Source organism: Vidua chalybeata, chromosome 22 (assembly GCF_026979565.1).
Source record: "Vidua chalybeata isolate OUT-0048 chromosome 22, bVidCha1 merged haplotype, whole genome shotgun sequence".
Lineage (NCBI taxonomy): Eukaryota > Metazoa > Chordata > Aves > Passeriformes > Viduidae > Vidua > Vidua chalybeata.
In genome coordinates, this window is record NC_071551.1 from 420,178 (window position 1) to 447,143 (window position 26,966).

At 46.9% G+C, this 26,966-nt stretch overlaps 1 protein-coding gene across 1 annotated transcript in view; it reads left to right on the forward strand.

The window, feature by feature from the left end:
- ZBTB40 (zinc finger and BTB domain containing 40) overlaps positions 1-25,523 on the forward strand; it is a 49,547-nt gene extending 24,024 nt beyond the window's left edge. Inside the window, 17 exon segments of the mRNA XM_053963185.1 lie at positions 2,722-2,970; positions 3,474-3,537; positions 3,540-3,583; positions 11,446-11,626; positions 13,978-14,134; positions 14,610-14,785; positions 15,739-15,796; positions 15,798-15,870; positions 19,263-19,275; positions 19,887-19,952; positions 19,955-20,264; positions 20,266-20,299; positions 21,614-21,776; positions 23,299-23,382; positions 24,449-24,618; positions 25,361-25,491; positions 25,493-25,523. Of these exon segments, the coding sequence (XP_053819160.1) occupies positions 2,722-2,970; positions 3,474-3,537; positions 3,540-3,583; positions 11,446-11,626; positions 13,978-14,134; positions 14,610-14,785; positions 15,739-15,796; positions 15,798-15,870; positions 19,263-19,275; positions 19,887-19,952; positions 19,955-20,264; positions 20,266-20,299; positions 21,614-21,776; positions 23,299-23,382; positions 24,449-24,618; positions 25,361-25,491; positions 25,493-25,523 (2,004 nt within the window).
- The last annotated feature ends 1,443 nt before the right edge of the window (positions 25,524-26,966 follow it).

Genomic DNA, 26,966 nt, shown 5'->3' on the forward strand with positions numbered 1-26,966 from the left:
CAGGGGGCTTCTCTGAGGGAGAGGTGTGTGCAGCCAGTCCTGGGGTTGTCCATGCCACTGACCCTGTGAGCAGCAGCAGCCTGTGGAACAGTGCAGCTCAGCTTCCAAAGGCTGGATAACCACAGAGCCACAGAAGAGCCAGCAGTGAAACAGTCCCTCACCCTGCAGGTTTCCAATCACTTTTTTATATTGTCATCACCTTCTGTACATCAAAACCCAAAGCAGTGTGCATTTACAGAGGACTGATGATTATGGCTGTGGAAGTTTCCCCACAGTGCCCAACATCCTGCAGTGTACCTAAGTGTCCCTCAGATCTGAAGGGAATCTGCTTTTTCTGCCACCCTGAACAGGTGCTTCCCAATTTGTCTCTTGCAGATCCCTACCCACCACCCTCTGGATGCTTGCATTCACTCTAAAGCTGATACTTGAAGGAGATCACTCAGAAATAGTCAATAAAGTGGCTTTTTGCTGGGATGTGCTCTCATGGTGGGAGCAGGAGCATGGATAAGGCATGAAAAGCCATAACCATGCTCACCCACCTGCAGAGTAGAGTTAATGGCCAGCTGGGCTAATGACTGTGCTGCGTGCCCTCCCTTTCTCCTCACATCCCTCTTTAATCTCAGTTATGGGCCACTGCACATTGCTCAGGGGGGGTCTACATTATTTGCGCATGTGGTTGAGGTCTTTGGAAAAACATGGAAGATGTGGAGATGCCATGGAGACAGGAGACCTATCTTCTGGATCCTTAACCTGCAGAGGTTCCTGTTCAGAACTTGCCATGGGGCTGCTGTGGAGATGAACGGGGCATGTTTGAGATGAACGGGGAAGGCTCTTCCATGGTGTGTGATGTGTTCCATGGTGCTGAGGTGGGAGTGTTTTGGCCACCAGAACTGATATCCTCAATGGGGACCAAACCTCTGGAGTGCTATGGAATCTGTTGGGAATCTGGAATCTGCACAGCTCTGACCACACGTAGGCCAGGTCTTGGTGATGTAGTTTCCAGGTGCAGAAGGCAGTCTCTTCCTCCCATGTGGAAGTTGGATGTATGCTAATTTGTGCCAACTTGGCCATGAAGAGTTTTGCAGTGTGCCAGGCAGTGGAAGCCTGATGGATCAGGCTGTAATGTGGGGGCACATTATGACTAAGTGGAAGCTGGGATTCCTGCTGGTATCAGTATTTCTCCTTTTTTTTCCAGGATCTTTGGGAATTGTTAGTGCTTCAATGTAAGTCTGAAGTATACTGTGTGCTCTTTCATAACAATGCTAAAAGGCTGTTGTTCCCACTGAGCAAAATGTCCAAGGAAATATCTTCTGGAAAGAGCCTATAAATAGCAGAATATTTCAGTTATTGAAAACTCATTTCTATTAACCAAATCCATGCGCTGAGGAAGGGATGTTACCTGGGGCTCTGAGTAGCAATGCTGTACTGGTTTTAATTAAAAACCCCTAAAATTGAAAAATATATTGCAACAATGGATGTTACTTTTCATCCATATTAGTGCAAATATGGATTTGGCAGGATCTGAACACCTTTAAGGTGGTGAGATTGGAGATATTTTGTGTTTTACATGCTCATTTTGATCTGGAAGGGGCCAGGCACGTAAACTTTGAGAACATGATCTGGTTATCAAGTCTTATTACAAATTAATGTTTGAATTTAAAAAATACCTTTGCATTTGTTCTTCAGCACATATGTGTTTTCTTTACACCAGAGCCCTGCACATCCACACTCTCTGTTCGGCAGGCAAACTGCTGTGAGTGGGAAGAGCTGGGACTGCTGCAGTTTCCTTTCTGCGGGGTCATTGCAATAGGTCATTGCACTGCCACACTGCCCTAATGTGTGAGCATTTACATCTGCTAGGAAATGCCAGTCCACCAGCCCTTGGTGCGGCCCCAAGCAGTTGCATACAGGCTTTTTATCATCAGAATAAAAATGACAATGACAGCAGAAAATGGCCATTCTCCCTGGAGCAGAGCTGAACTTCCCACTTCAGAGGTACCTTTATTGAATCCCTGCAGTCTCCAATAAAGGCCACCTGCTTTGAAAGGCTGGCATCTCTCCTGGAGAGCTGGGGAGCATGTGTCTTCAGGGACAATATTTACAGCATTAAAGGACTCTGGGGAAATGGGAGTAAGAATTCCAGCTTATTTCTTTGCCTCTTATTTCCATAACTGTCCAAGCACGTCTGCCTCTGGTTGCTGTTTCAGATCACTGAAGCAGATTTTGGAGCTCCAGGTTTCATTGCCAGGTGTGCTGAGAGCCCATGGCACTCAGAGTTGGCGTGCCTCCTCTCCAGAGTTTTCTCTAGGAGACAGAATTCCATTGTGATTGAGAATGGAGATTTCTGAAAGTTCCACTTGAAATGCCCTAGCTTTGCCTTCCAAAGTAGCAGTGTTAAATTCATGCTTTATCAGGTCTCTTACACTTAGTGGTCTTTGGCTAGTTGGACATGAAGAAACATTTGGTGTTGGAACCAGCTCCAGTCTGTGGGATTTGCTGTATGGATAAGGACTGGCAGTAGGGCTTGTTGCCCTGCTTCCCAGGGTGGGTGGCCACAGGCCAGAGTTTGCATTCAGTGGTGTCTGTCTGTGTGGTTATTTTTTTTTTCAGTTTAATTTTTTGTCCCCTGACCTAAACTCCAGGGTTCTGCTTGTTGTATCTTTCTGTATAGGGCAGCTGACTCTGCTCTCTAAACCTTCCTGCATTTCTGTTCTGCTGTAGGGTATGGCTGCCTGTCTGGCCAAGGCAGAGGAACATTCAGTGTTCAAGAAGCTTCTGGGCAAAGTTAAGGATGCTCACACCCAGGATAGTGACACTCAGGATGCTTGGCCCCTGGACACTCAGACCCTCGTGTCTTTTCTGAAGCTGTTTCAAGACACGAATCCTGAGCTGAGAGCGGCTTTGCCAGAGAGGGAGCAGGGCAGTGGAGGAGCCTGACAGCAAGCAGATAGGAAATTGGGTGCCACTCTGGCAAAGTGAGTGGGAACCTTACAGAGAAATCCTGTATCCGGATGTGGGAGGTTCATCATGTGCTGGCCGAGATCCTGGAGCATTTCTGCCTGTAGCAGGAGGTGTAGCTGTGAGGGGCTCTCCCCACTGCTGCCTGGAGGGCTGGATTAATGGCTGGCAGCCAGTGTGAGTACAGCTGAGGCTTGGGATTGAAAACTTCTTTTTTAGTCGAGTTTGACACAAACCAGTGGCCTTGCAAACCTGGTGTTAACTTCCAGCTTGCTTTATGGCTTTGTGCTCTATTAGATAAATGAGATATTTTCCTTTCACAGAGTTTAAAGAGAATAGTAAAGTGATTTTCCTCTGCTGCTTGTGCTTGGGATGAGCTTTGCTATTCACTTAGATCTTTCAGAGAGTTTCCCTCACTTCAGAAACCTGTCAGTTTCTTCAGACTGACTTATTTCTTCTCTTGTGTTTCTGAATCTTTTTCCCCCAGAGAGCATAGCCAATGAAGCAAAGCTGAGCGCTCGCTGTGCTGCAGGGAGGAGCTGATCCAGAGTGTGACACAGCTGAGCCCCGTCACAGAGTTTTGGAGGCAGCAGAAGAGGGATTCCTTACTGCCTCAGAAAAGCGGGTAAAAAAATCTGAAATAGGCAAACTGTGTGGACAGAGTGGGGTGTGTGTGTCTTCAAGGTAGCATCATACACATGGTTTACCAGATGATGGGCAAGCCTCACCTGGCATTTCCACCTGCCTTTTGCATAGCATCAACTGTACATGTGTGTGGTCTCAGGTTCTTCTGTGCTGGACTGTGGGAATAGTGAAAACTGAACAGTGAAGGCAACCTGGAGATCAGGATCAGTGTCAGACTACCCCTGCAAAGGGAGCCTGGTACCTGGTACTCCTCATACCCTGAAAAAGCCTTTTTGGGAACAAGGACAAGGCTTTATAGGGGAGTTTGAACAGGACCACTAATATCTCTGCTACCTGCTTGTCAGTTCCTGGTCATCAGCTTCCCTTTCAGCTGTCTTCCAGCTTTATGTCATTTTTGCAACTCTTACCACACAGTTGCCTGCAAGACTAGAACATCCACCAAATAATTTGGTTTTATTTTTTATGTGTTGCAGGCAGCAGTTGGTGGGGAGGACTGTTGCTTTCCTTTTCGGTAAGCAACTGCACTCTGTATGCTGATTTGCAGAAGTCATAAAGGACAAAATGCTGTTTATAACCTGCTTTCTTTTGAGGGGAGCTAGCTGTACCCTGTGCAGCTGGAAATTACAGGGTGCCCTCACATGCTGTGATCAGGACACAGCTTGACCTCCTGTCCTAGTTTGTCACATCATTGAGCTCCCCTGACACAGGATTATAGTGAGTGGAAAGTTGTGCTCAGTGGCATGAATGATCTCTGCTTTCTGTCTGAGTAAGCCTGGCTAGAGCCACAACAGGTGGGCTGAGAACTTCTGCCCAGCTCATAAGCCCCTCAATTAAGGTCCCATGGTCCCTCACCACGTCCAGCATGGAGAGTTGCTCAGAAGAGACACAGATTGGAATAGGATACCTAAAAAGGTATTGCCAACAGAGGCATCTGTCCTGTCCTTGTGAGCTAGGGTATGACTGGGGTGTGACTGGTGACTGATGAATTTTTGCCTCTGAAAGCACACAGCTGAGCCTGGAATGGAGATCTTAGAGGAGAGAGCAGGGTATAAGTACAGCAAAGGAGTTGACATTTGCTGGGGACATTGTGGCTGTCAGCAGAGACCCATGTGGAGGGCCTGGAGCTGAAGCTTCATCGGCAGACTGGGGTGGGGAGATTAGGATCTTCATATATGCTTATTCATGTTGCAGTGCAGCCTTTCTTTTAAAGGCTTCACCTTTTCCCTGCTCTCTTCTCTTAGTCTTCATAGAATTAGGTGGTTAAAATTCAACAATTCTTTTTCGCCCTTCATATTGAAAAAAACAAACAAAACATCCCAATAATAAACCAAAACCATTCTGCCATCATAATTCTGGTTCTTGGGAACAGGATACAGCCTGTAACTGCATCATCATGTACTGCAGAGCTCCTGCTTCGTTTGGTGGAGGAACAGTGTTTCTTTTCATCCTCACCAGTAACTGTGTGCTCCATTTGCTACAGAGCCCCCAAACCCTGCTCCGAATATGAAATCCTGCTCCTTTCTATGGGATCCCTTCATGCTCTTGTTTCAGCCCACAGTTTCCATCAAATGACAGATCTATTTGGGGAACACTCCAGTGGGGCTGCGGGCAGAGCTCTGTCCTGCTGTGGCAGAAGAAAACAAGAGAGAAATTGCCAAGTGTAGACTGACCTTGGAGGGGTTTATTTGTTTAATTCCACCCCTTCTCCCCCAGAAAGTGTGAAAGTGTTGAATTATTCCAGAAGTTAAACTGATTAAAATGATGGGCCCATGGCATGTATGCAGTGGGATCCCCGGTGTCTCAGGTGTAGGACTGGGAAAACAAACCTGGAATTAGCAGCCACCTCTGAAGGTTTTGTCTTATCTGGTTCATCCAGTGTTGCACTGAAGCTCTGGGCTGGCAGGGATGGGGATCTAGTTCTCCAGAGGTTCATAAAGATGAGGCTTTCCTTTTTCTTCCCACTGTCACTGCGTCATTAGCTACACATTTACTCAGCAAGACAAGTACGAGTTTCTCATGGAACAGCCTTTTTTCATGGCAGCTGGGTTCTTTCTGTACCTGGTCCGAGCTGTGCAATGGAGCAAGTTTGATTTTCTTTGCTGGAAAACCAGTACGTGATGTTTCGTGAAGCGTCTTTGTAAATCTCTGTTTTTTTCTGGAAAACTTTTGATTCTGGCTTTTTTTAGTGTTTCTGTAATTGGGAAGGGGTGGAAGATTTGGATACAGGTTATCACTTAAGAGAAATGAAATGGATACAGAGGAAGAGTGGGTAACTGCTCCTGCATGGTGCACCACACCGCTTAGGTTGTTTCAGAGTTCAGAGTGATCAGTCCACAATACAGCACAGAACCCAGAAAATCAGAGTAGGTAGTAGAAACATCAGCCCTTTCCTTCTGTTTAGGCTCTCTTCTAGAAGGCACCCCGGTATTCTGAGCTATGTGGTTTCTCTCCCTTTTGACTCCGTTGCCTGCAGACCCTGATGCCCAAACCAAGCTGCTTCAGAGCTCAGACAGGTATTAGGGATAGTACAAGCAGGTTGTTGGCCACTGCAGGAATCTTAACTGGGGATGGAAAAATCCTACTGCAAGCAGAATTAGGGGATGTTTTCTAATTGTCTCACCTGGTGGTGTCAAAATAAGTCTTAAAATGTCACCACTGCATCTCCCACTGCCAGGGACATCTCTTCTGCTTGGGAGCAGTGGTAGGTTATAGCAGGAGCTCCCCAAAGGATGCTGCTCTTGTACCTCTTCTTGTGTTTTCTCAGAATAGGACTTCAGACTAAGGGATCTAGAGGCAGGTTGGTGTGAATTGAAGGGGAAAATACATCAGCAGGTTCACTAGCAGAGTTTGGTCTATAAAAGGACAGATCTTTAGAAATGAGAGAAACTAATTAAGGAGTTGAGTTGCTCATTAGAGTGCAGGAGGAGCTGTTGGATTAGTTTCTTTTATGTTTAAGGCAGGGGAACTGTCTGAAGTTTGCATCCTGAATTTGAGAGAAGATCTTATATGAGAGGTTATAGACCTGAGTGAGTGAATAACTGGTGGAAGAGCTTTAGGATGTTCAGGGAATGGCTGAAATGTCTGTCAGGCAAACAAATGTACTGTGGAGCTATGGAGAGGCTTGTGGGACATCAGGCTGCTGGGCATCACAGCAGGTATTGTCTGACCAAGAAAAAGAATAAGGAGAGGAGATGACCTGCACATTCATGGCTTAGACTGGAGCCTGATCCAAGAGAGACACAGAAACAGAAATTTTCTGCAGGTGAAGGAAAATCACAACTCAAATGACATTCCTCAACAATCCATTAGGACCAATCTGAAAGCCTTCTATGATGGCAAGGCAGGATGGGTTGACGAGGGGAGAGCGGTGGATGGTGTCTACCTCAGCTTCATCAAGGCTTTTGATACGGTCTCCCGCAACATCCTCGTAGGTATGCTCAGGCAATGTGGGTTAGATAAATGGACACTGAGATGGATCAAGAACTGGCTGAATGGCAGAGGGTTGTGAACAGTGGAAGAGAATCCAGCTGGGGGTCTGTAGTGAGTGGCATTCCCCAGGCATCAATACTTATTCAACTTATTTATCAATGCCCTGGATGAAGGGATAGAACGGGCCCTGAGCAGGTTTGATGATGATACAGAACTGGAGGGAGTGACTGATATACCTGAAGGCTGAGCTGCCATTCAGCAGGACCTTGATAGCCTGGAGAACTGGGTGGAGAGAAACGGAATTAGGTTCAGTAAGGGCAAGTGTAGGGTCCTGCACCTGGGGAGGGATAATCCAGATAAACCAGATAAATCCAGATAAATCCAGATAAACCAGAAAGGCTTGGAGGCTGAATTACTGGAGAGCAGCTCTGCTGAAAAGGCCCTGGGAATCTTGGTGGGTGACAAGCTGTCCATGAGCTGGTAGTGTGTCCTCTTAGCCAGGAGGGCCAGTGGGATCCTGGGGGCCATCAGGAAGACTGTGACCAGGAAGTCAAGGGAGGCCATCCTGTGCTTCCACTTGTCCCTGGTGAGGAACACCTGGAGTGCTGTGTCCAGTTCTGCCCAAGAAGGACAAGGGGCTACTGGAGAGGTTCCTGCAGAAGTTACAAAGGTGATGAGTGGCCTGCAGCATTTCTCTTTCGAGGAGAGACTGTGGGAGCTGGACCTGGATAGTCTGGAGAAGACTGAGAATGGATCATTAATGCATACAAATATCTCAAAGGGAGGTGCCAAGAGGATGGTGCCAGACTGTTCAGTGGTGCCCAGTGACAGAACAAGTAGCAATGGCCATAAAATAAAACATAAGAAGCTCCACCTCAACATGAGGAAGAACTTCTTTGTGTTGAGGGTGGCAGACAACTGGAACAGGCTGCCCAGGGAGGATGTGGAGTCTCGCTCTCTGGAGACAATCCAAATCCCCCTGGATGAGTTCCTGTGTCACCTGCTCTGGGTGATCCTGCCATGGCAGGGGGGTTGAACTAAATGATCTCCAGAGGTTGCTTCCGATCATAACTATTCTGTGATTCTGTGAACAGATGGGAAGAACTGACACCCGTGCCATGCACGTGACAGAAGACTTCTTTCTTACTGTTCTCCAAGCTGAGAGTTGTCCTGACAGTTGATGAGCAGGACCAGACATTTCAGAGAGAAAGGCAGTGATCTGAGCTCTTTGGGAAAGGCAGGAGAGCACATAGAGGGGAAACTTGTAAGGAAAAAAAAAAAAAAAAAAAAGGAGAAAATGCAGTAAAGGGTGTCATCCTGTTCTGCTATAAAAGAGGGAGGATTCTTCTGATGGATTTCTTGAACAAAAATAAAGTGCAAACGTGACACTGTTTAAACGAGAACTGTGTATTGATAAAAAAGATTAAGTGCTCCTACTAAGGGGGATAGGAATAGGAGCAGAGAGGGGGAAAAGAGATAAGGAGAAAGAAGACAGGGACAGCGTTACCACAAGAACCCCGGTGGTCTGTCGGCATCAGCTTAGCAGGCAGAGTGTGCTGTCAACCGCGTCGCGTCTCCGTAGCTCCTGTGGTGGGCTGGGCATGATTTCCAAACCGTAGCAGACTGCGTGTTCCTTCCGTCGGGGACAACGGGCTGCCGTGGTCACAGGCGAGCCCCTAGAGTAGCCACGGGTTTTCAGGGTCGGGGCGCGGCGGCTGTGGGCGATGGTTGCAGCTGGGTGCAGGCGGCGGCGACAGGCCGGTCACTAGCACCGCCGAGCTGCGGCAGGTTCGTGCGGCGGGCAGCCAGGAAACAGCGGCAGCGGCGGTGGTGGCTGGTGCAAGCAGACTTGTGCTGCGGCTGGGTGCAGGGTGGCGGCGGCTGTGCCCGGGGAGCATGAGGGCCAGCTGGCTGCAGCAGCGCCTGCTGCACTGGGGAGCCAGCAGAGCCCGAGGTCGTCGCGATGACAAGCTGTTTTTTCGGGAACGGTGAAGCAGGGAAGCAGGACCACAGGGAGGAAAAGGCGAGGAGGGAGAAGGGCTGAGCGGACCCTACAGGCCAAACCCCGCTCCCTCCAAGGTACCCAAAGAAAATGGGTTGTGTTGCAGTTAGCTGCTTTTGTGTGCTAACGTTCCTCCCACAGTCTCATTTCCTGAGCACTCTTCGCCGGCATCCGGGCATTTGCCCCACTGGCAAAGTGGCGGGGGGGGTGGTGTGTGTGTGTCACTCACAGTCCGACGGTAGAGGCTTTCTCTGCCCCGACGGTAGAGGCTTTCTCTGCCTTGATTGACTGCCAGGCGAAGCCTTCCTGGGGACAGGGTTGCAAGCACGTGTAAAGCCCCTTTAAGAACATAACATATGTTGAGGCATAAATAAAAATCAGATTTGTCCCTCTCTGGTGTTGACTGAATTGCTTCTGCTTGACCTGGGTTCTTTATTTGATGAGATAAAAATGGGGTTCTTTTCTTGCCTTGGTCTAGATCTAGAGCAAATAATTTGAATCTCATGTGAGGAAGCTGTTATTCTAGGGGAAACAGTGAAACTAAAAAGGATGCATTTCTTTGGGAGACAAGCACAGGTTGTGCTGAAGGCAGGACTCGCAACTTGTAGCAAGGTCACTAGTGGGATTCTTGGAACTTAATATTAACCCTGATGTTATGGACACAAAAATACCAAGGCATGTTTAGCAAATCTTGATGATGAGCACAATCAAAATCTTTTGTCCACACAGAGGAGGATCTGCAAAAGAGAGAAGAATGAACTATGTTCAATTTTGGGGCCCTCATGACAGAAAAGTCACTGAAGACCTGAAGTGTCCAGAGAAAGAGCACGAGGAGTGGCTGAGGGAGCTGGGACAGCTCAGCCTGGAGAAAAGCAGGCTCAGGAGGGACCTTCTCACTCTCTATAACTCCTGAAAGGATGTCCAAGCCAGGTGGGAGTTGGTTTCTTCTCCCTTGTAACAAGTAGCAGGATAAGATGAAATAGCCTCAAGTTGTGCCAGGAGAGGTTTACATTGGATATTAGGTAAAATTTCTTCACTGTGAAGGTTATCAAACACTGCCATAGGCTGCCCAAGGCAGGGTTGGTGGAGAGGTTTAAAAGATACGTGGATGTGGTACTTGAGGACATGGGTTAGTGGTGAACATGGTGGTGGTGCTAGTTGATGGGTGATCTTGATGATCCTAGAGGGCTTTTCCAGCGTAAATGATGCTATGATTCTATATGAGTTCCATGGCTGGAGAACTGAGTAGTGAGAACTGACTGATGTGGTGGTATGAAGTGAAGGGTGTGTATTGGGGCCAGTAATGAGAACTGAGAGTTAAGACCTTATCCAAAAATTCTGTTCCAGTCTGGTTCAAAAAAAGTGAATTCATACTGGAACTTGACAGATCTACAGTGGGAAGTCCAGGGGAGTGTAGAAGCTGTTTTATAAGAGGAGCTGCCTTATTTAGTCAAGGGGAATGAAGACTGAGAGGGAATATGATCATGCTCTTATAATGAAATCAAAGAGGAAAGGTAGGGTAAACACCTCAGAGAGTTTAAAAGGCTTTTAACGCTAAAAGATAATATTGGCGCATGAACAAATAGACATATACTGGCCATGAATAAATTTCAGCTGAAAATTAGAAAAATCAGCAGGGGACTGAGGCTGTGGAAGAACTTACCAACCAGGGAATAGGGAGCAAAAATGTAACTAGTTTTAGGACACATCTTAATAATTTTATTGATAGGCCTCTGTAGTGCTTATTGACATCAGGGAACTGGGCTGGTGCCCTGTAGAGGTTCTGTTCAGGAGCACAGTGCTAGTGGAAAGGAGGTCACCCTGTATTTGCCAAGTGTCTCTCCCTTGTAGGAGCCTTGCAGGTACTTTACTGGCATCCTAGAGCTTTTCCAAACTACCGTGGTTGCATCTCACATAAGGGATATTTTGTGTGGCCTTGTCACAGAAATAATAATTCAGTTAATACGTGCTTATTTAAATAATAAGAGTACTTTCTTCTGGCCATCAATTTTTTGATGGAAAGCAAAAAAATTGCAGAGACAAGGGAAACGAGACTGACAGTTTTAAAAAGTATTCACTAAAAATATTACATGAGATGTTGTTTTGAACATTCTTTTAAAGTCCACTTTTGGTTTTGTTTTTTTTTAAAAAGTAGTTTTTGCTAGTCAGCCACTTCCAAGAGCTGGACTTGGTGGAAGAACCCACCAGGTTTGTTTTCAAGGTGACATGTCTGTTACGCCTTGGCCATGTTTTGGTGTTCTGCAACTGCCACCCTACAATCCCTTCCAGTTACATTGTGTAAGCAGTGGGTAGTGCACTGTTGTGGTACTCTTGCTGTTTTTCTGATCTCTGTTCAAACCCAAGAGTTTGTAGGAAGCTGTCACAGTTTTGTGGCTGTTTCTTTGTTACAGGTGGCTTTGGATTGCTGTGGAGGCAGCTCTCAGAGGGAGGCCATGGACAATCTGCTCAGGAAGGTAGATGAAGAGAAAACCCTGAAAGTGCAAGCTTCTGGGGGCTGTGAAAGCATCCTTCCTGGACTCCAGCTTATGCTGGACAACTTGGTGGCAAGAACAAACATCTCTGATGGTAAAGGTATGAGTAAACTAAACTTCTATTGGTGACTTTACTGTATGGTAGTGACCGCCTTTGAAAACAAATACCTAAAAATTCCCCTAAGCTGGAGATGTCTTGACGTTAAATACAGTGTCTTACTTTAATTCCTTGTGATTGAGGAAAATAGGGGGAAAATTTATTTGGGCTGTGCTTCTTTCCTTGATCCAGGTAGCATTTCTGCTTGTGTTGGTCACTGAGTCATGGTCTCCTGTGTGGAGCAGCGTGCTGATGGGACTCCTACACTTAGTGTCCCCATTACACATCATTCTGTTGGATGGCCAGGCCACTCCTCTTACTCATTTTGGTGGGATTTTATTGTTTGCTCCCTGCCTGTGATGGCTCAGGGACTCAGGAGCCCCCATCTTTTGCCTGGTGGGACAACCTTCCAAGTTTAGGTGGGTTTAGGCATACCCTGAACAATTCAGATCAAGAGACTCTGAAGTCATATAAAATTTAAAACTAAATTAACATGCAGTGAAATGTAAATGAGGATTTAATAGAAAGCAAAAGTGCACTCATAATGCTGATCATTTCCACTGTAGCATACATTCCCAACAGGCACTTGGCTTTGTCACTTGTTAAGCACGGTTGCTTTCTCAAAACACCAGATTCCCAGCATGGTTAATTATCTCGTGGTAATACCCATTTCAAGGAGGGGCATTACTTAATTACACAGAATTGAATTTCCTCAAATTGCAGCTTGAACAAACAGAAGCACAGATATTTCTTATGATGAAAATGAAGAGGGAGGGGATGATTTGAGTCTGCTGGCAGCTGATGAATTAACTAGTGGTACCTTTGATGTCCTATGCTGTCCAGCTAATAGGGAGCAAGAGGTCCTGCACTGTGGCACATGGTATATGCTGGTTCTCGAGATCACCTTGGCATGGTGGCAGAGCAGTGACAGCATTCATAACAACTCAATTTTGTGTCATAAAATCAGAAACATTCTGATGGGAGAAGAAGGAAAATATTTCATCCGTGAATTTCCTTTGGCTTTGCTGGGGATCAGATTGATGTCTCCAAGAAGTCTTTTTTCAGGGAACTGTTCATAGTAGCTCAGAATCTTCCACTGAATATCCCCGAGCCTGCTATTGCTTTCTTCCCATCCCGGAGAGTTTTCTCTTCTTACATGGCACTGTGTATTTTCTGAGTCCCAGAGACTTTACCTTTCTCCCCAAGCTGTGCTTCCTGCTTTTCTCCCATGTAGTGCTGTGAGAATGATGGGTTGTTCTGGTTGATACCAAACCAGAATGATTAAAAGACACAAGCACAAAAATCATGCATGGATGTCTGGGATGAACTATAGGTTTTGGGTATGTTTTCTCCCACTGAAGTATAACTGTGCATCTTCTTCAACTTAGTAACTGCAGTGGTGAAAAAGTCCTTTTCAAATTAATATATTTGCCACTTTCCAGTTTTATTTATCAAGTGACAAGCACAATCCTAGATTACTTTTGGGACACAGTAGATTTTGCCCAAGTCTCTTCATTATCCTGAATAAACGTTGTTCCTTTTCCTGACTTAGTCTATAATGTCATGATGCTGGGGTGTCTTTAGAGGTTGGGGTTTTACTCTGGAGTCATCATTTTTCTGATTCATTAAGGCAAACTCAGCAGATCCAGCTTAGAATTAGACAGGAGAAAGGAATAAGGTTAAAGTTGCATTTTTTTGGTGTGAGAGGGAGAAGAAGTACTACAGATGCTCTGCAATCGCAGGTCTGGTTTGTGTTCCTTTAACATTTTCACCAAGGGCAACTCAGCCCACTGAGTTCTTGATTACCTTGGACCACCTGAGTGTAAAATGTTGGTGTGTTTGATAGTCATACAAGGGCATGAGAGGGACATGAGCCAGGGCATTTCTGAGCTCCTTCTCGGTGGAGTGGATCAAACACTGACTTACAGACCTCTTACAATGAAACTGTAGTTAAGAGTCAGTAATGGAGTCTTTGTAATTCCAGGGTATCAGAAGAGGCTGGTAAACGTCTTGAGGTGTTCACAGACAAGGCAACATGTTCATCTGCTGAACACTGAGGCTTTCTTCCTCTGGGCTCAGACTGGGACTGATACTCAGGAGACATTTGGGTGCCAAAGATGCATTTCTGTTTGCACGTGGGGGTAGAAGATATTTTGTATTGTCCCTGCATTGGAGAAGTTCTGATTTGTCATGTTCATCCTCTGCTTGAAGGTGAATCCGGGTATGCTGAGCATAAGGCCCTGGGCATTAGTGATCTAGGGAGGACTGGGTGCCTGGGCCTTTCCCCTACCTTTGAAGCCCTTTGGGAAGATGCTGCAAGCTGAACTGTTCCTTTTTCCATTCACTGAATTCAGGCAAACGGAGCCCAGAGGATTTTAGGGCCAAACTATTGTGACAATACTGAGACAACTTTATGGAGCTCCTGACAGACACTCAGGTGCTGCTGCTGGGCATCTCTGCTGCATGGAGCCTGGCTCCTGTGGAGAGAGAGATGAACAGGCTCCTGGACTTGTGCAAGCAGATACAGAGTTTTCATCCCCATCTGGGGAGAAATACTGGAATTCCTAAGGACTTGATTTACTACCTGCCATTCTGGCTTTGGGGCAGTCCTCCAGCAGGACTTGGTTTAATGATTCCTTAGTATTCTGTAGTAGGAGTGAAGCAGGGTAATGTATATGAAGCTGAAGATTAGCAACTAAGAGTGGCTGATTTGGGCTCTGAGAGATGCTTGTTCACAGCAAGCTGAGGGAATGGCTGATGTGTTTAGGTTCTAAGTGGTCACCACTTCACCACTGTGAGCCAGGTCTGCAGAAGGTAGGAGCAAGGGCAGGTTGGGTCTGGGTGAACCTCGGTCATGCTCTTGTTTCTTTCAAGTCAGAATATTCTGTGGTTCTGGGAGATTCTGTGTCTGAGTGTGATGCAGGAGGCAAGTGGGTGGGGTCCCTATTAGTGGCTCCCTAAGGGTCTCTCCAAGGTGATGGAACAGGTTGTGGGCAGGAGGTGGTGGTTTCGCCTTCCTTGTGTTGGCAGTGCAGGAGCAGCAGTCCTTGTCTGTCTCTGCTGTTTGGCAGCTGCTAATGGCTGTGCAGGAATCTGCATCCCTGAAACTGTTAATGAAGGATATCTCGAAACAACCCAGCTCAGAATTTTTCTTCCTCACAAGTGTTCTCTTACTCTTTCCCTGAGTTTCTCCTGCTGCTGGCAGCAGCTGCTTTCTAACTCCTCATCCCTCCCTGGCCAGTAACCTCTTTTCTTCCAGTGCCTCTCAACACCCATGTCCTTGGTGAAACAGTTATAGCTGGAAAAGCACTTTGGAAAACACAGCTGCTTTGCTTGTGGCTCAGTGCAGGTTATATAATGAGCAAACCTTTGAGAGCTGGCCACCATTCTGTGGTAACAGTCAGCTGGAGGCACATCAGTCTGAGAGCCCAGGGCTCATCGGAGGTCTCTGTGCAGCCACCATCCTGTCCTGCCCATAGCCTTGGCTTTCAGTTTTCCTACTTTAAAACCTAAACTGTGTTTGTACCTCTAAATTGTTGTCAAACTCTCACACAAGTGTGAGGAGTAGTCAGTTTGGTAGTCTCTGCAGCAGAGCCTGACTTTGTGTGCTGACCCTATGCGCACAGAGCTGGCATTCACCTGCAGCCAGGTGCCTCCATCTGATCTCCCCCATCCCCTCTGTGTTCTGACTGGAAAAAACTGTGCCACTGGTCCCTGGTGCATCCAGCCAATTTTCATGTGGCAGTCCTCAGATGAGGCAAATTGTGCCTAGGAATGTCTGTTCTCTGCAGAAGTTGGAATCTCTATAACTAGCGAGATAAGAAATCCTGAGTCTTGGGAGAACTATGCCTTGCCTTTTGAAGTTGTTACTGTCTCTTTCAGCAACATACCTTGGAAAACCAGATCTTCTTGCCTGAAGTTGGACAAGCAGTGAGAAGGGAGGTCTGCAAGGACCTCATGCTGGATGTCAGTGCTGCAATTAGTACAACCAAAGCTTGAATGTGGTAGTTTGCTGTTTTCTGTGCCATGCAGAAGTCACTCCTGTTAACAGGTCAGCTTCAGGTTCTTCTTGGGTTTGTGTTCTTAATACCTTTGCTTTTTATTTTCACCTTCAGTGGCCATCAGTGAGAGCACAGCCATTGAAATCATCCTGTGCATGGCAAGCTGATCTTCAAGCCATCCAGCAAAGAGAGGACCTGAAGGGCTTGGATTTGGGGGAGGCAGGGCTCAGAGAAGCAGTGAAAGAGGTATGATGGGATGTTCTCATAGTGGACATGGTTTGAGGCTCAAAGGGTGGACAGGTCCCAATGTGCCCTAAGATCAAGGGTCATTGCTTAAGCTGGGGAAGCCATCTGAAGTTGGAAGTGCCCCTTTGCTGAAGTGAGAGTGTGCTGGATATTTTACTGAGTGTTTTATATAAATGAGGGCCTACAGGAAGGCTGGACAGGGACTTTTTGTACGGGCAAGGAGTGACAAGACCAGGCCAAATAGCCTTAAGCTGACAGAAGGCAGATTCACATTAGATATGCGGAGGAAAGGTCATGACAGAGCGCACTTGTCTAGTGCAAAGGTGACCATGACAATGCAGTTTGTAGTCCCAGACTATTTTCTAAGTTAATTTTCTTAGAATGTTTTAATTTGGTCTTTCTCTGTATATACTTTACAGATAAATACCCTCCTAATTACGGTCTGACAGCAGTAGGACAATGTTACATGCTATACTAGTTTGGCAAAGTTGTGGATGATACAGATGCAGATAGCAATTTTTTAACTCCAGAAAAAAATGCAGAGCAATAGCCACAAGTGAGTCCTGCCCTGAGCTGTGGGAGGCTTTCCAGCTGAGCCCAGTTGTAACTTTGCATCCATCATTTGAAGGAAAAATGCTTAACTGAATTTGGTGCTTTAATGACAGAGATACCAGAGGGTCAGGAAGGCAATTGCAAGTGTGTGTTCTCCCGGAAAGGATGCAAATGTGACTTGCTTATTCTGTTTGCTTACATAGTTTTTCATCTGTTTTCCAGTATATCCCAGTTATTTGGACTGCAGAGTCCTCTGGGACGTGCACAGTGTGGTTTTTAGCCAAGTACAGGCTCAATCCATTCCTATTTTCTCATGGTGCCAGAGCTACTTAGCTGATAAGCAGCGTGGAAATGCCATCAGATTGCTGGGGAATTGGAGCAAAAAGCAATTTGCTGTTAATGTGTCGGGGTTTTTTAGGGATAGAAGGTTTGATTACTTTATCTGCAAATTTGGGTCAAGGCCATCGGTCTTTATGAATGAACACAAGCCTCATGGCTTTGACACTTGCCATCATTTCATGTGTAGCAGGGACAGGCAAAGCCTGTCCCCCATGTGCTGGGGGCAGGTCACCCTCTGAACACTGGGCTTGTTGGCCTGCCTATGGCCTGGAGTAGTGAGGAAATGCTGCTGGGGTGGAAGGTGGGAGTGGGTGAATGGGAGCAGGGCACAGGTAGAAGAAACCAAGGATTTCGATTGTACAAAGCAACATGATGCAGAGTCCCCAGGCAGGTGCAAAGGAGAGCTGCTTCATTGCAAAAACCAGGCCTTTGTAAGCAGTTAGGACATTATCAGTTACATTCCATTGAAGTATAACAAATATAATTCAACCAACCACCATAACCCACGATGTGGGTACATAATCGTTATATAACTTGTTTTTCTACCTCCAATTCAGCTGAGTCACTTTCCCATAGTCCCCTTCTGCTTAGGCAATGAGTCTTGATTTTACAAGGGTAACAAAGCCCTTATTTTATAAGGTTTTACCTATATTCAACACATGATGACTGCTGTAGTTGTAGGGTTTGAAGGATGACAGCACATTCTCCATTCCCATTCCTTGCCTCAGTAGTCTCCTGAGAGAGGTCCTATGCTGCAAATCCAATATTCACTCCCAGTTCAGATCTACGTCCTCTCTTCTAGCTGTACCAAGAGCTGCCACCAATCCAGCTGGCATTTTTCACGTGGTCATGGCTTTGATTTCTAGAGAAAGGGTGACTCTTTCTTATCTGCCATTGATTCTGTCACTTTCTGATGCTGCAGGCACTTGTCCCACTCCCCTGGACTCTGTGTGCCTGTAGGATGGGCCAGGGCTGATGCCCTGATGACTCTGGAGCAGATGAGCCAACAATTCATGTGTCTGTGAATGCGCAGCCTGAGTGAACTCCTGGACACCTCAGTGTGTGTAGTGGAGGGGCCTGGGGAGTCAGTGGGACTGCTCTGGCAGCTGCCGCCTCTCTGGCAGCAATATCAAAGAGAGCAGACTGCTGCCACTGAGTGGCTTTTCAGGGCTTCAAGCCAAGGTTGAGATGAAATCAAGCAAGAAGCATCATCAAAAACAAAAGCCCTGGAAAATGTTATTTACTTGGCAAAAACATCTATTCTAGATGAAGTGTCCAGAAGAGGATTGCCAGGTATCAACTTCTTTCTGGCATCCTACAGATCTTTGCACTGAAGTTCCATATCTTAATTTCGAGGCCAGCCTACTCATCTCTGACATCACTGCTTACCAGGCCTACACATTGCAGGTGACTTTATGGACCCTGTGGCTTTTGGCATGAGATATGAGTGATAACTGCAGGCTTCATATCAGAGAGGTGTGAGCTTCCTATTAAAACCGAGGAGACCTTACATTTCTGAGAATGTATGTGCTGCATGGAGATATGCTCCATTTGCACATCCACAGGAAAACAACAGTTTTTGCATCTCTATTGCAAAAAAACCTCAAAATTTTCTAGTAATTAAGTTAGGTGAACCAAAGCACTTGGAAGACACAGAGCATCCCTGTGGAAGAAACTGCATCCATCTCCAACCATGCTCAGCACTGCAAGTAATTGATTGGTTTCTTTGGTAGAAGTACAACATGGAATCTCTTGGCTTCTCCTTTGAACCCTGCTGTAGCCAGAGCACTGTCACTCTTCGCAGCTGGTGCATGTAAGGGCAGGGTTTGGCTCTTTCAGCCAACTCCATAACCTTCTCCCTAGCCATCTGCTTTTTAGGGCTCTCTACTGTCATTTAGGAGATCATATTTGTCAAGATTTGTCTTATTCTCAAATATCAGAAATGTGTCAAGAGCTCTATAAAAAAGCCTTTTCCTCTCCATGGTCTTGTTTTTTTAAAAAAAGGACAGTTACCATCTCACTGGTAGATTGAAAAATAATTCTTCACTTAGGTCAGAAAAACTGACAGGTTGGTTGAAGGGATGTGGAAAGAAATTTTAGAGGTCACAAGTCAGTGACTTGGACAGAACAGGACAGACTGGAAATCAGTTTTCCAGTCTGCTGTTCTCCCTTGATGTATTTGCTGATTATGGAACACCACTTGGTGTCTTAAGCTTTCCAGGTCCATTGAAATATGTTATCTGGTCTTTAGTTTGTTGGAAATCTGGGGCAGTGGTGCTGTGCGAGGGGACATTGTGCTGAGCTCTTCCCATAGTGAGGAAGGCAGAGATGAAGTTTTTCAAGCACAGGCTGAGTTTTCCTGTATAGTGGCAAAAGGAGAAGTCTGTGCCAGTTTCCACAGCTACACAGTTCTGGGTTCTCATTATAGTAAAGAAGACAAATGTATCTGTTAGTATTTTGATTTCTCCCATACATACATTTCCTGTGGGTCTTTTCGGTAGATTGAGATCCTGGGTGAATTTTCTAGCTTGTGCTTTTTGAGGTGATGGTGTTAGAGGGACTGGGGAAGGCATTTGTGCTTTCTAAGAAATGAACATGTTGAGTTGTTTAAAATACCCCAGGGCCCTGAGCAGAGGACTCAAAAGGGTCATAGCAAGATTACCTGTTCCTTTTCAAAGGGGTTGTGTTTGTGAAGTGTTTCTGAGATTTCTTGTAATTAAGGGCTAGATATCCACTCTTAGTGGCAGATTTTGACAGTATTGTACCTGAAGCTCAGGTCTGCAAGCATAGCTGTAACTTCTTGTGTCTGAGCAGGAGGCAAATGCTTGGAAGCAAGTCTTTGAGAAACAAGCTTTTTGGAAAATCTGGCCCTGGCTCTTGGCATCTCATGCAGACCCTTGCATGTGTGGTGGAGAAATTCATGGATCAGTCTTTATGTTTCTAACCATGCATGGCCAGAACCACTTCTGCACAGAGCTGTGTGTCACCATTGTGATGGGACAACATGTCTGATGTTTGTCTGCTGCGTCTGAGCAGCGAAAACTATGTAGAAGCATTCAGGAGATGGGAGACTGAGGGGCAGGTGCTCAGTCCTACTGGTCACCACCGAAACAGTAATTGCATAGGTCTCTTGATTGAGGGAAGAGGGCAGAAACCTGGGATCAGGAGATGGAAGGTGAACAATGAATCCCAGTTGAAGTTCTGGACAAAGATAAGGACAAGGAAGGAGGTGCCAGTGCCAAAGAAGCAAAGGAATCCCAAGACAAAGCTTCTTCCAAGCAGAGTTTTGTCTGCAAAGCCTGTGATAAGGTCTTTCACTTCTACTGCCACCCAAAGGTGCACATGAAATGCCATCAGGTCGCCAGAGGAAAGCAGATCCAGCTTAAAGAGTGTGGCGAGGTCAAATTGACAAAGAATGAGCTGGAGAAGCATCAGCTGGAGGTCCACAGGATGGTGGGGATGGCCAAGAAGAAAAAGAAGAGACTCCCCATGGCATGTGACATCTGGAAGAGAGTTTGCTCATGCCTCAGATAGGGATGCTGGGAGCAGAGGTGTTTAGACGGAAGTTTGGACAATATAATAAGTAATAGTCTGAAATCTTGTCCTCTTCCTCTCTTCAGCTCTGTGTGAGAGAAACATGTGCTCCATGTGTGAGAAACACAGCTCAGCTCATTTTTCCTGCCCCACTGGCACAACCACTTTCTGATTAGTTCTTCCCTAATTGGTTTTCCACATAGCTCATCCAGGAAAAGTAGGGCTACTGGCAAATTTGAAAGTCTCCAAAAATAACCAAGCTGTTCCAGTTCCTGGCTGCTTTAGCAGGATGCGTGTGAGAAACCAAATCTCTTTGCCCTTCCTGGGGCAGCTCACGATGTTGTGGCAGACCTCCACATTGCTGCAAGGGAACAAGAATTCACACCAAAAGGAGACCTGCAGTGAATGAGACAAGGATCATGGATTCAGCTGTATTCAGCTCATCAGGGACAATGGAGAAGCAGAGTGAGGTGTTAGTGGTTGTCCAGTGGGAAAACAAGCAGGTCTTGTGCCTGCTGAGCACAACTCCCCTGTTATGTTGCTTTCCACATGGTTTCTGGCTGTCATGCTGTCCCTGCAACAGAATCATAGAATGTCAGAGTTGATTGGGTTGAAAGAGACTTTAAGCTCATCTTGTTCCACTCCCTGCCATGGGCAGGGACATTGTCCACTAGCCCAGGTTGCTCCAAGCCCTATCCAGCCTGGTCTTGGACACTTCCAGGGATGGGTTATCGAAAATCAGACGACCCCCAGTGAGAAGAAATGATGATGTCTGGCTCCAGATCAGAAGGCTGAAGGATTGCTTTATTAAAACTATACTATATTACATTAATATACTATTTTAAAGAGATACTTACTATATCATACTTACTTCCTTACTATCTCTCAACTAACTACTAACAAAACTTGTGACTCTCTCTGCTCGAGAGTCTGACACAGCTAGATTCAATTGGTCCATGAATCCAAACAACCTTCACCAGAATCCAATCAAGCAATCACTTTGGGTAAACAATCTCCATACTACATTCCATGTGGGGCAAACACAGGAGCAGATAAGAATTGTTTTCTCTTGTTCTCTCTGAGGCTTCTCACTGCCTTTCCCAATAAATGCATGGGAAAAAGTTGTGCCTTGCTTTTCTCTGTAAAGAGAAATGAGGCGACAATGGGGCAGTCACAGGTTCTCTGGGCAACCTGTGCCAGGGTCTCACCACCCTCCCAGGGAAGAATTCCTTCCCAATATCCCATCTGAACCTGCTCTCTTTTGGTTTAAATCCAACAGCTTTGGATGGTAACTGTGGTTTGATCCTTGTCATTGCAGCAGTTGTCAGGGCTATGTTATCACAACAGGACTCACCACCCTGATGTCTTTGCAGCTCAGAATCACTACTTCTCCAAGTTCTCCTCCCTGCGGTACAGCTGCTGTGACAAAACCTTCACCAGCACTGCTGCTCACCAAAAACACGTCAAGGCAGAGCACACAGGTAAGACCTCATTGTAAGCGATATAGTGACTGTTTGGAGGGAGAGAGAGAATCACAGAATCATTTAGGTTGAAAAAGCTCTCTGGGATCTAGTCCAACTATTAACCCAACACTGCCATGTGCACCAGCAAACCCTGTCCCCAAGTGTCACATCCACACATTTTTGAGTGCTTCCAGGGATGGTGACTCCACCATTGCCCTGGGCAGTTTGTTCCAATGCCAGACCATGCTTTTCATGAAGAAGTTTTCCCTGATCACAGAATATGCTGAGTAAGAAGGGACCCACAAGGATCATTGAGTCCAATTTTCTAGCCCTGCACAGCACCATCTCCAAGAGTCACACCATGTGCCCAAGGGTGTTTTCCAAATGCTTCTTGATCACTGTCAGGATTGGTGCTGGAACCACTTCTTTGGGGAGCCTGTTCCAGTGCCTGACTACTCCCTGGGTGAAAAGCCTGTTTCCTGATACCCAAACTAAATCTCCCCTGACACAACTTCAGGCCATTCCCTCAAGTCCTGTCACTGGTCACCACAGACAAGAGATCAGTGTCTGCCCTTCCTCTTCCACTCATGAGGAAGTGGTAGATTGTGATGAGGTCTGACCTCAGTCTCCTCTAGGCTGAACAAAGTGTCCTCACCAGCTCCTCACACGGCTTCTGCTCAAGGCCCTCCACCTTTGCCATGACCCTCCTTTGGACACACTCTAATAGTTTAATATCTTTCTTACTTTGTGGTGCCCAAATCTGCTCCAGGACTCAAGGTGAGGCTGCGCCACTGCAGAGCACAGTGGGACAATCCCCTCCCTTGTCTGGCTGTCGATGCTGTCCCTGATGTCTCCCAGGACACAGGTGGCCCTCCTGGCTGCCAGGCCAGTGCTGACTCAGATACAGCTGGCCATTGACCAGGACCCCAGGTCCCTTCCTGCAGCTGCTCTCCAGCCTCTTGTTCCCTAGTCCACCCACACATCCAGGGTTGCCCCATCGCCGGTAAAGAATCTGGCACTTTCCCTTGTTGAACTTCACATGGTTGGTGATGGCCCAGTCCTCTATTTTGTCGAGGTCTCTCTGCAGGGCCTCCCTGCCTTTGAGGGAGGCAGCAGCTCTTCCCAGTTTTGTCTCTTCTGTGAACTTGCCTCATATTCCTTCCAGTCCTATCTCCAAGTCATTTATGAAAATGTGGAAGAGCACAGAGCCTGATCCTCCCCTGGTGCTACTTGTAGCCATTTCCTTTTGTCCCATCACTTGCTATGTGGGAGAAGAGACCAATGCAGTAATAACTCTGATAGCACAAGGTTGCACATCCCATTTTCATGCAAGTCACAGTAGATTCTTGTGAACTGTAGTAGTCTCCTCTGGCTCATCTCAGCATCTTGCAGCTCGCTTGCTCCTGGCTGCTCCTCTGAGGATGATCCTTATGCCTGTGTGCAGGTGTGGTGGTGATGAAATACTAGAGAGCTATGGTCCAGAAGCCCTCTTGTAAAAGACCCCAAGAGTATGTTTTTGTGTTCTTGGCTTTGTTTGCAGATGTGAAGTTCCGTGAGTGTGAGTCATGCATGGAGCTGTTCCCCACACTGGCTCTCCTGCAGGTTCACATGAAGTGCAGGCACTCAGGTCTGTCACCTTTGCTGCTGTTCAGGTTACCTGTTGAGCAGTGATGGTTCCTCTTGGTGATGTCTGAAATGTAAACAGGAGGGTGAAGAGGGACGTGGTAAGGAAAAATGTGAAGAAACAGAAAGTAAGGATGAACTGGAAAAACACTGGATTTGGTGAGGCTGGGACATGTAAAGCTTTTGGACCTACTGGAATCATAGAAAGTTATGGATTTGATTGTTACAGTAGAGAAGAGAGCTAAGTGTAAGTGAGGACACAACAGCATGAGGAGGTGATGGATGGAAACACAAGCACTGGGTCTGTCTACATAGCTAGTGGGAGACTGAAGAAAAGGGGAGTGTAGCACTAGAAAGATGAGAGGCAAACCTGGGCTTGGGGACACCATGTCAAGGATCCTTTAAATCATAGAATTGTAGAATGGTTTGGGTTGGAGGTTGGAAGAGACTTCAGAAATCGTCCAGTTCCATGCTTTGGCAAGTTTGCAAGCTGTAAGGGCAGAGTGAACTGGTGGACCAGGCTATGACAAATGGTGGGTCCCCACGGCAGAGCATAGGATAGCAGGAGAGAATATAAATCAGGAGACACTGGAGGGAGCAGCCAACAGCAGCCTAGAGAATGAGGAAGAAGACCTAGAAAAAAGCTCTCTCTGAAAGTGGAGATCCGCTGAGTTGGGTAATGATTTTGGAATAGCTGGATTAGGAGATGTAAGCTGGGCCAGCAAGGAACAATGCTGGATGGTGTGAGGGAACAGGAGGAGTGGATTCCTGTGAGCAGGGACAGGCACAGCTGCAGGTAAACCAGCCGGGCTTCTTAATGCCAGTGCTGCAGGGAGCCAGAATGAACCCAAGCAGCCATAAACTGTTTGACAGCCAATGGTGCAGCCAGGAGAAGGGACACTAGCACATGCCAGTTCCTCCTGGGTTTCAGCCCTGTGTGCCCTCGCCATTGCAGCTCCCTGTGCTCTTAGGCTGGCCCTGGCTGTCCCAGGCCAGACTCAGACAGTGCTTCTCCCACAGGTTCCCAAACGTGATGCTGCTCACACTGCTTCATGGCCTTCTGCTCCCTGGGGCCCTGCAGGGCCACGTCACCAGCCAGCACTTCACACAGATAGACAGCACTTTCATTGATGAGCTCTTTCCCTCCCAGAGCAAGCTGGAGGGGTACCTCAGCACTGAGCATCCCAAGGTGGCCTTCTCCCAAGCCACCACTGCCTACATTGTGCAGATAAGGACTGCTCTGTGTCACAGACACTGCACTGTTCACCCATCCTCCTCTCCCATGCTCTTACTCTTCCCAAATCCATCCTGTGGGCCCTGTTTCCCCTTCTGCTCCATGATTTCCCATTCTTGGAGGGGTCTATGATGCAAACCCCAGCCCACAGTACTCTGGGATTTCTGTGCTGGCGTGAAGCAGGTTTGCTGGAGGGAAAGCAGCTCAGTCATGACTTCAAGGAGCTGAGGAGGAGGATTGGCAGTGTGTGTGGAGGTGCCTGGTTACTCAGGGGTTATTATACACAGGGTATCTCAATGACACCCTGTGACACTGCAGCTGTTTTATTGGAGGCCCAGTGCTAGGTTTGAACCCAGCTTCATCCTCTTCAATATCTCATCCATCAGTCAAGAAGAGTTCCTCGGATGAGGGAGCCCAGTGTGCAAGATTCCCTAGGATGGCATTCCTCCAGTGGATAATCACAGAATGTTTACTGTCTACGATTGCTTGTGGAGCTAAATTATAGCAATTTGTGGAGAGAAATACTTAAATTACTCTCCTGTCTTCTTTTGCATCACTGGTGTGTGTGGTTTGGTGTTTCCTATTAGTCTCATGCCTGTTGTAATTGCAGAAGCTGTAGTGTAAAGCTAAATGTTATTACCTAAGCTGAGGCTGGGAAAAGTGTGAACAGCAAAGGGATCCAGGGGAAAGTGGTGCTGTATGTGTCTGACTCTTGGGTCATCTTCCTTCCACACAGGTGACGCAGACATCGGAGCAAGGAGCAGCAGAACACATAATCTCTTTTGATGATGCCAAACTTGTGACGTTGCCCAAATTCCAAGTGAGCCAAACTGGCTCTGAGGTGGTGGCAGTAACTAAGGAGAAGTTGTTTGATGACAATCACTCTGATGTGTGAAGAAATCAAGTGAGGGACAGGGGAGGTTGCCCGGGCCTGGCACCTGGTATCCACTAGGCTTGTTCAGGAGCTCAATGTGCTGCTCCACCTGGGAGATTTGGGGCTTCTTTGGGAAAGCAATCCCAGGCATGCAGCAAGCACAGCATAACCACGGACAGGGAAGGTTCATAGACATTCACTGCCTGAGAAGTCTACCTGCAGTCAGCCACTGGTAGAACACTTTATCTCCCCCAACACATGAGAAATAAAGCAGCAGAGGAAAAGATGGGAATCAGGTGTGATCCTCCACTACTGTGAATAGAGAGCAGAGGACTGGTACAGGACAAAGCTGGGGCTTATGGATACAGGAAACCAAAAAAAGCTGTCCTGAGAATTTAGGTTGGAGATTTTTATTGTGGAATCAGTGATGTGCTCACAGGTATCTTCTTCTGCAAGGTGTAAGGGCTGCTTTGTTCCTTCTGCTCTCTTCTGCATTGTTGTGCAGCTGGAGAACTCTTCCAGCACAGAGCTGAAGAGCTGACCTTTGGGCCTCTCTTCTCCAGTAGAGACTTCCTGGGAGCTGTGCTAAATTACTTCAGCACTGTTTGGATGGCACCTTGTGCTACACAGGTCTGATCCATGTTTCTGCTGTGGGTCTGTTAGGAAGGAGGGTCCCAGGCATGTCTGGGCATATCTGTCCTTTCTGTGAGCAAACAGCCCTGAGATCTGCCACCCTGTAATTCACCAGGGACATGCTGAAAAAAGGGAAGGAGCTGTGCCTGTGTGCCAGTGTCCTTGTGGTGTGGTACCAATGAAGGTGTTGGAGTGTGAGATAGCTGCTATGACTGCACGTGAACCTTCCCCTGGCACATGGGGCACTGCCTTGTAAAATGCACTCAGAACCTGCTGTAAAGTTTGCTTCTCTGGTACTGGCATAATGCAACAGCTTCATTGTGCACACCAGTTCCTTTGAGATTAAATTTCATAAAGCTTTTTTTATCTGCAGCTTCCTAAAATATAATTAATGGTTTGCTGAATCCATTTTGAAGTGTAATTAGATGCAGGGTTCCTGTGGCTCTGAGGGGACTGGTAGCATTTATCTTCCTTTTCCTCATGCCAAAAGGTTGAACCCTGCCACTGCGATATTTACACACAGAGTGGTGATCGTGCTGGATCCCAGAGCCCAGGAACACACCGTGAGCAGTGCCTGTTGTATCCTGCTGCCCAGAGCCACAGCAGCACAGGAGGGGGACAGATTGGAGCTTTCCAGAAGCATCTTGCACCGGCTGCTCAGTGCCACTAGGCAGAGGTGGTGGCACAGGAGCGTGCCAATGTGGCTGTGCCAGTGTGAGAGTTTGTTCCCGTTAAAACTTGGAAGGAAGAAAGAGCAGTAGAGCTCTCAGGAGAGGGGCTGGGGGAGCTCATGGCATTCTGCCTGTCTGGCAGCAAGCATGAGAGTAACCCTGCTGAAGTGTTG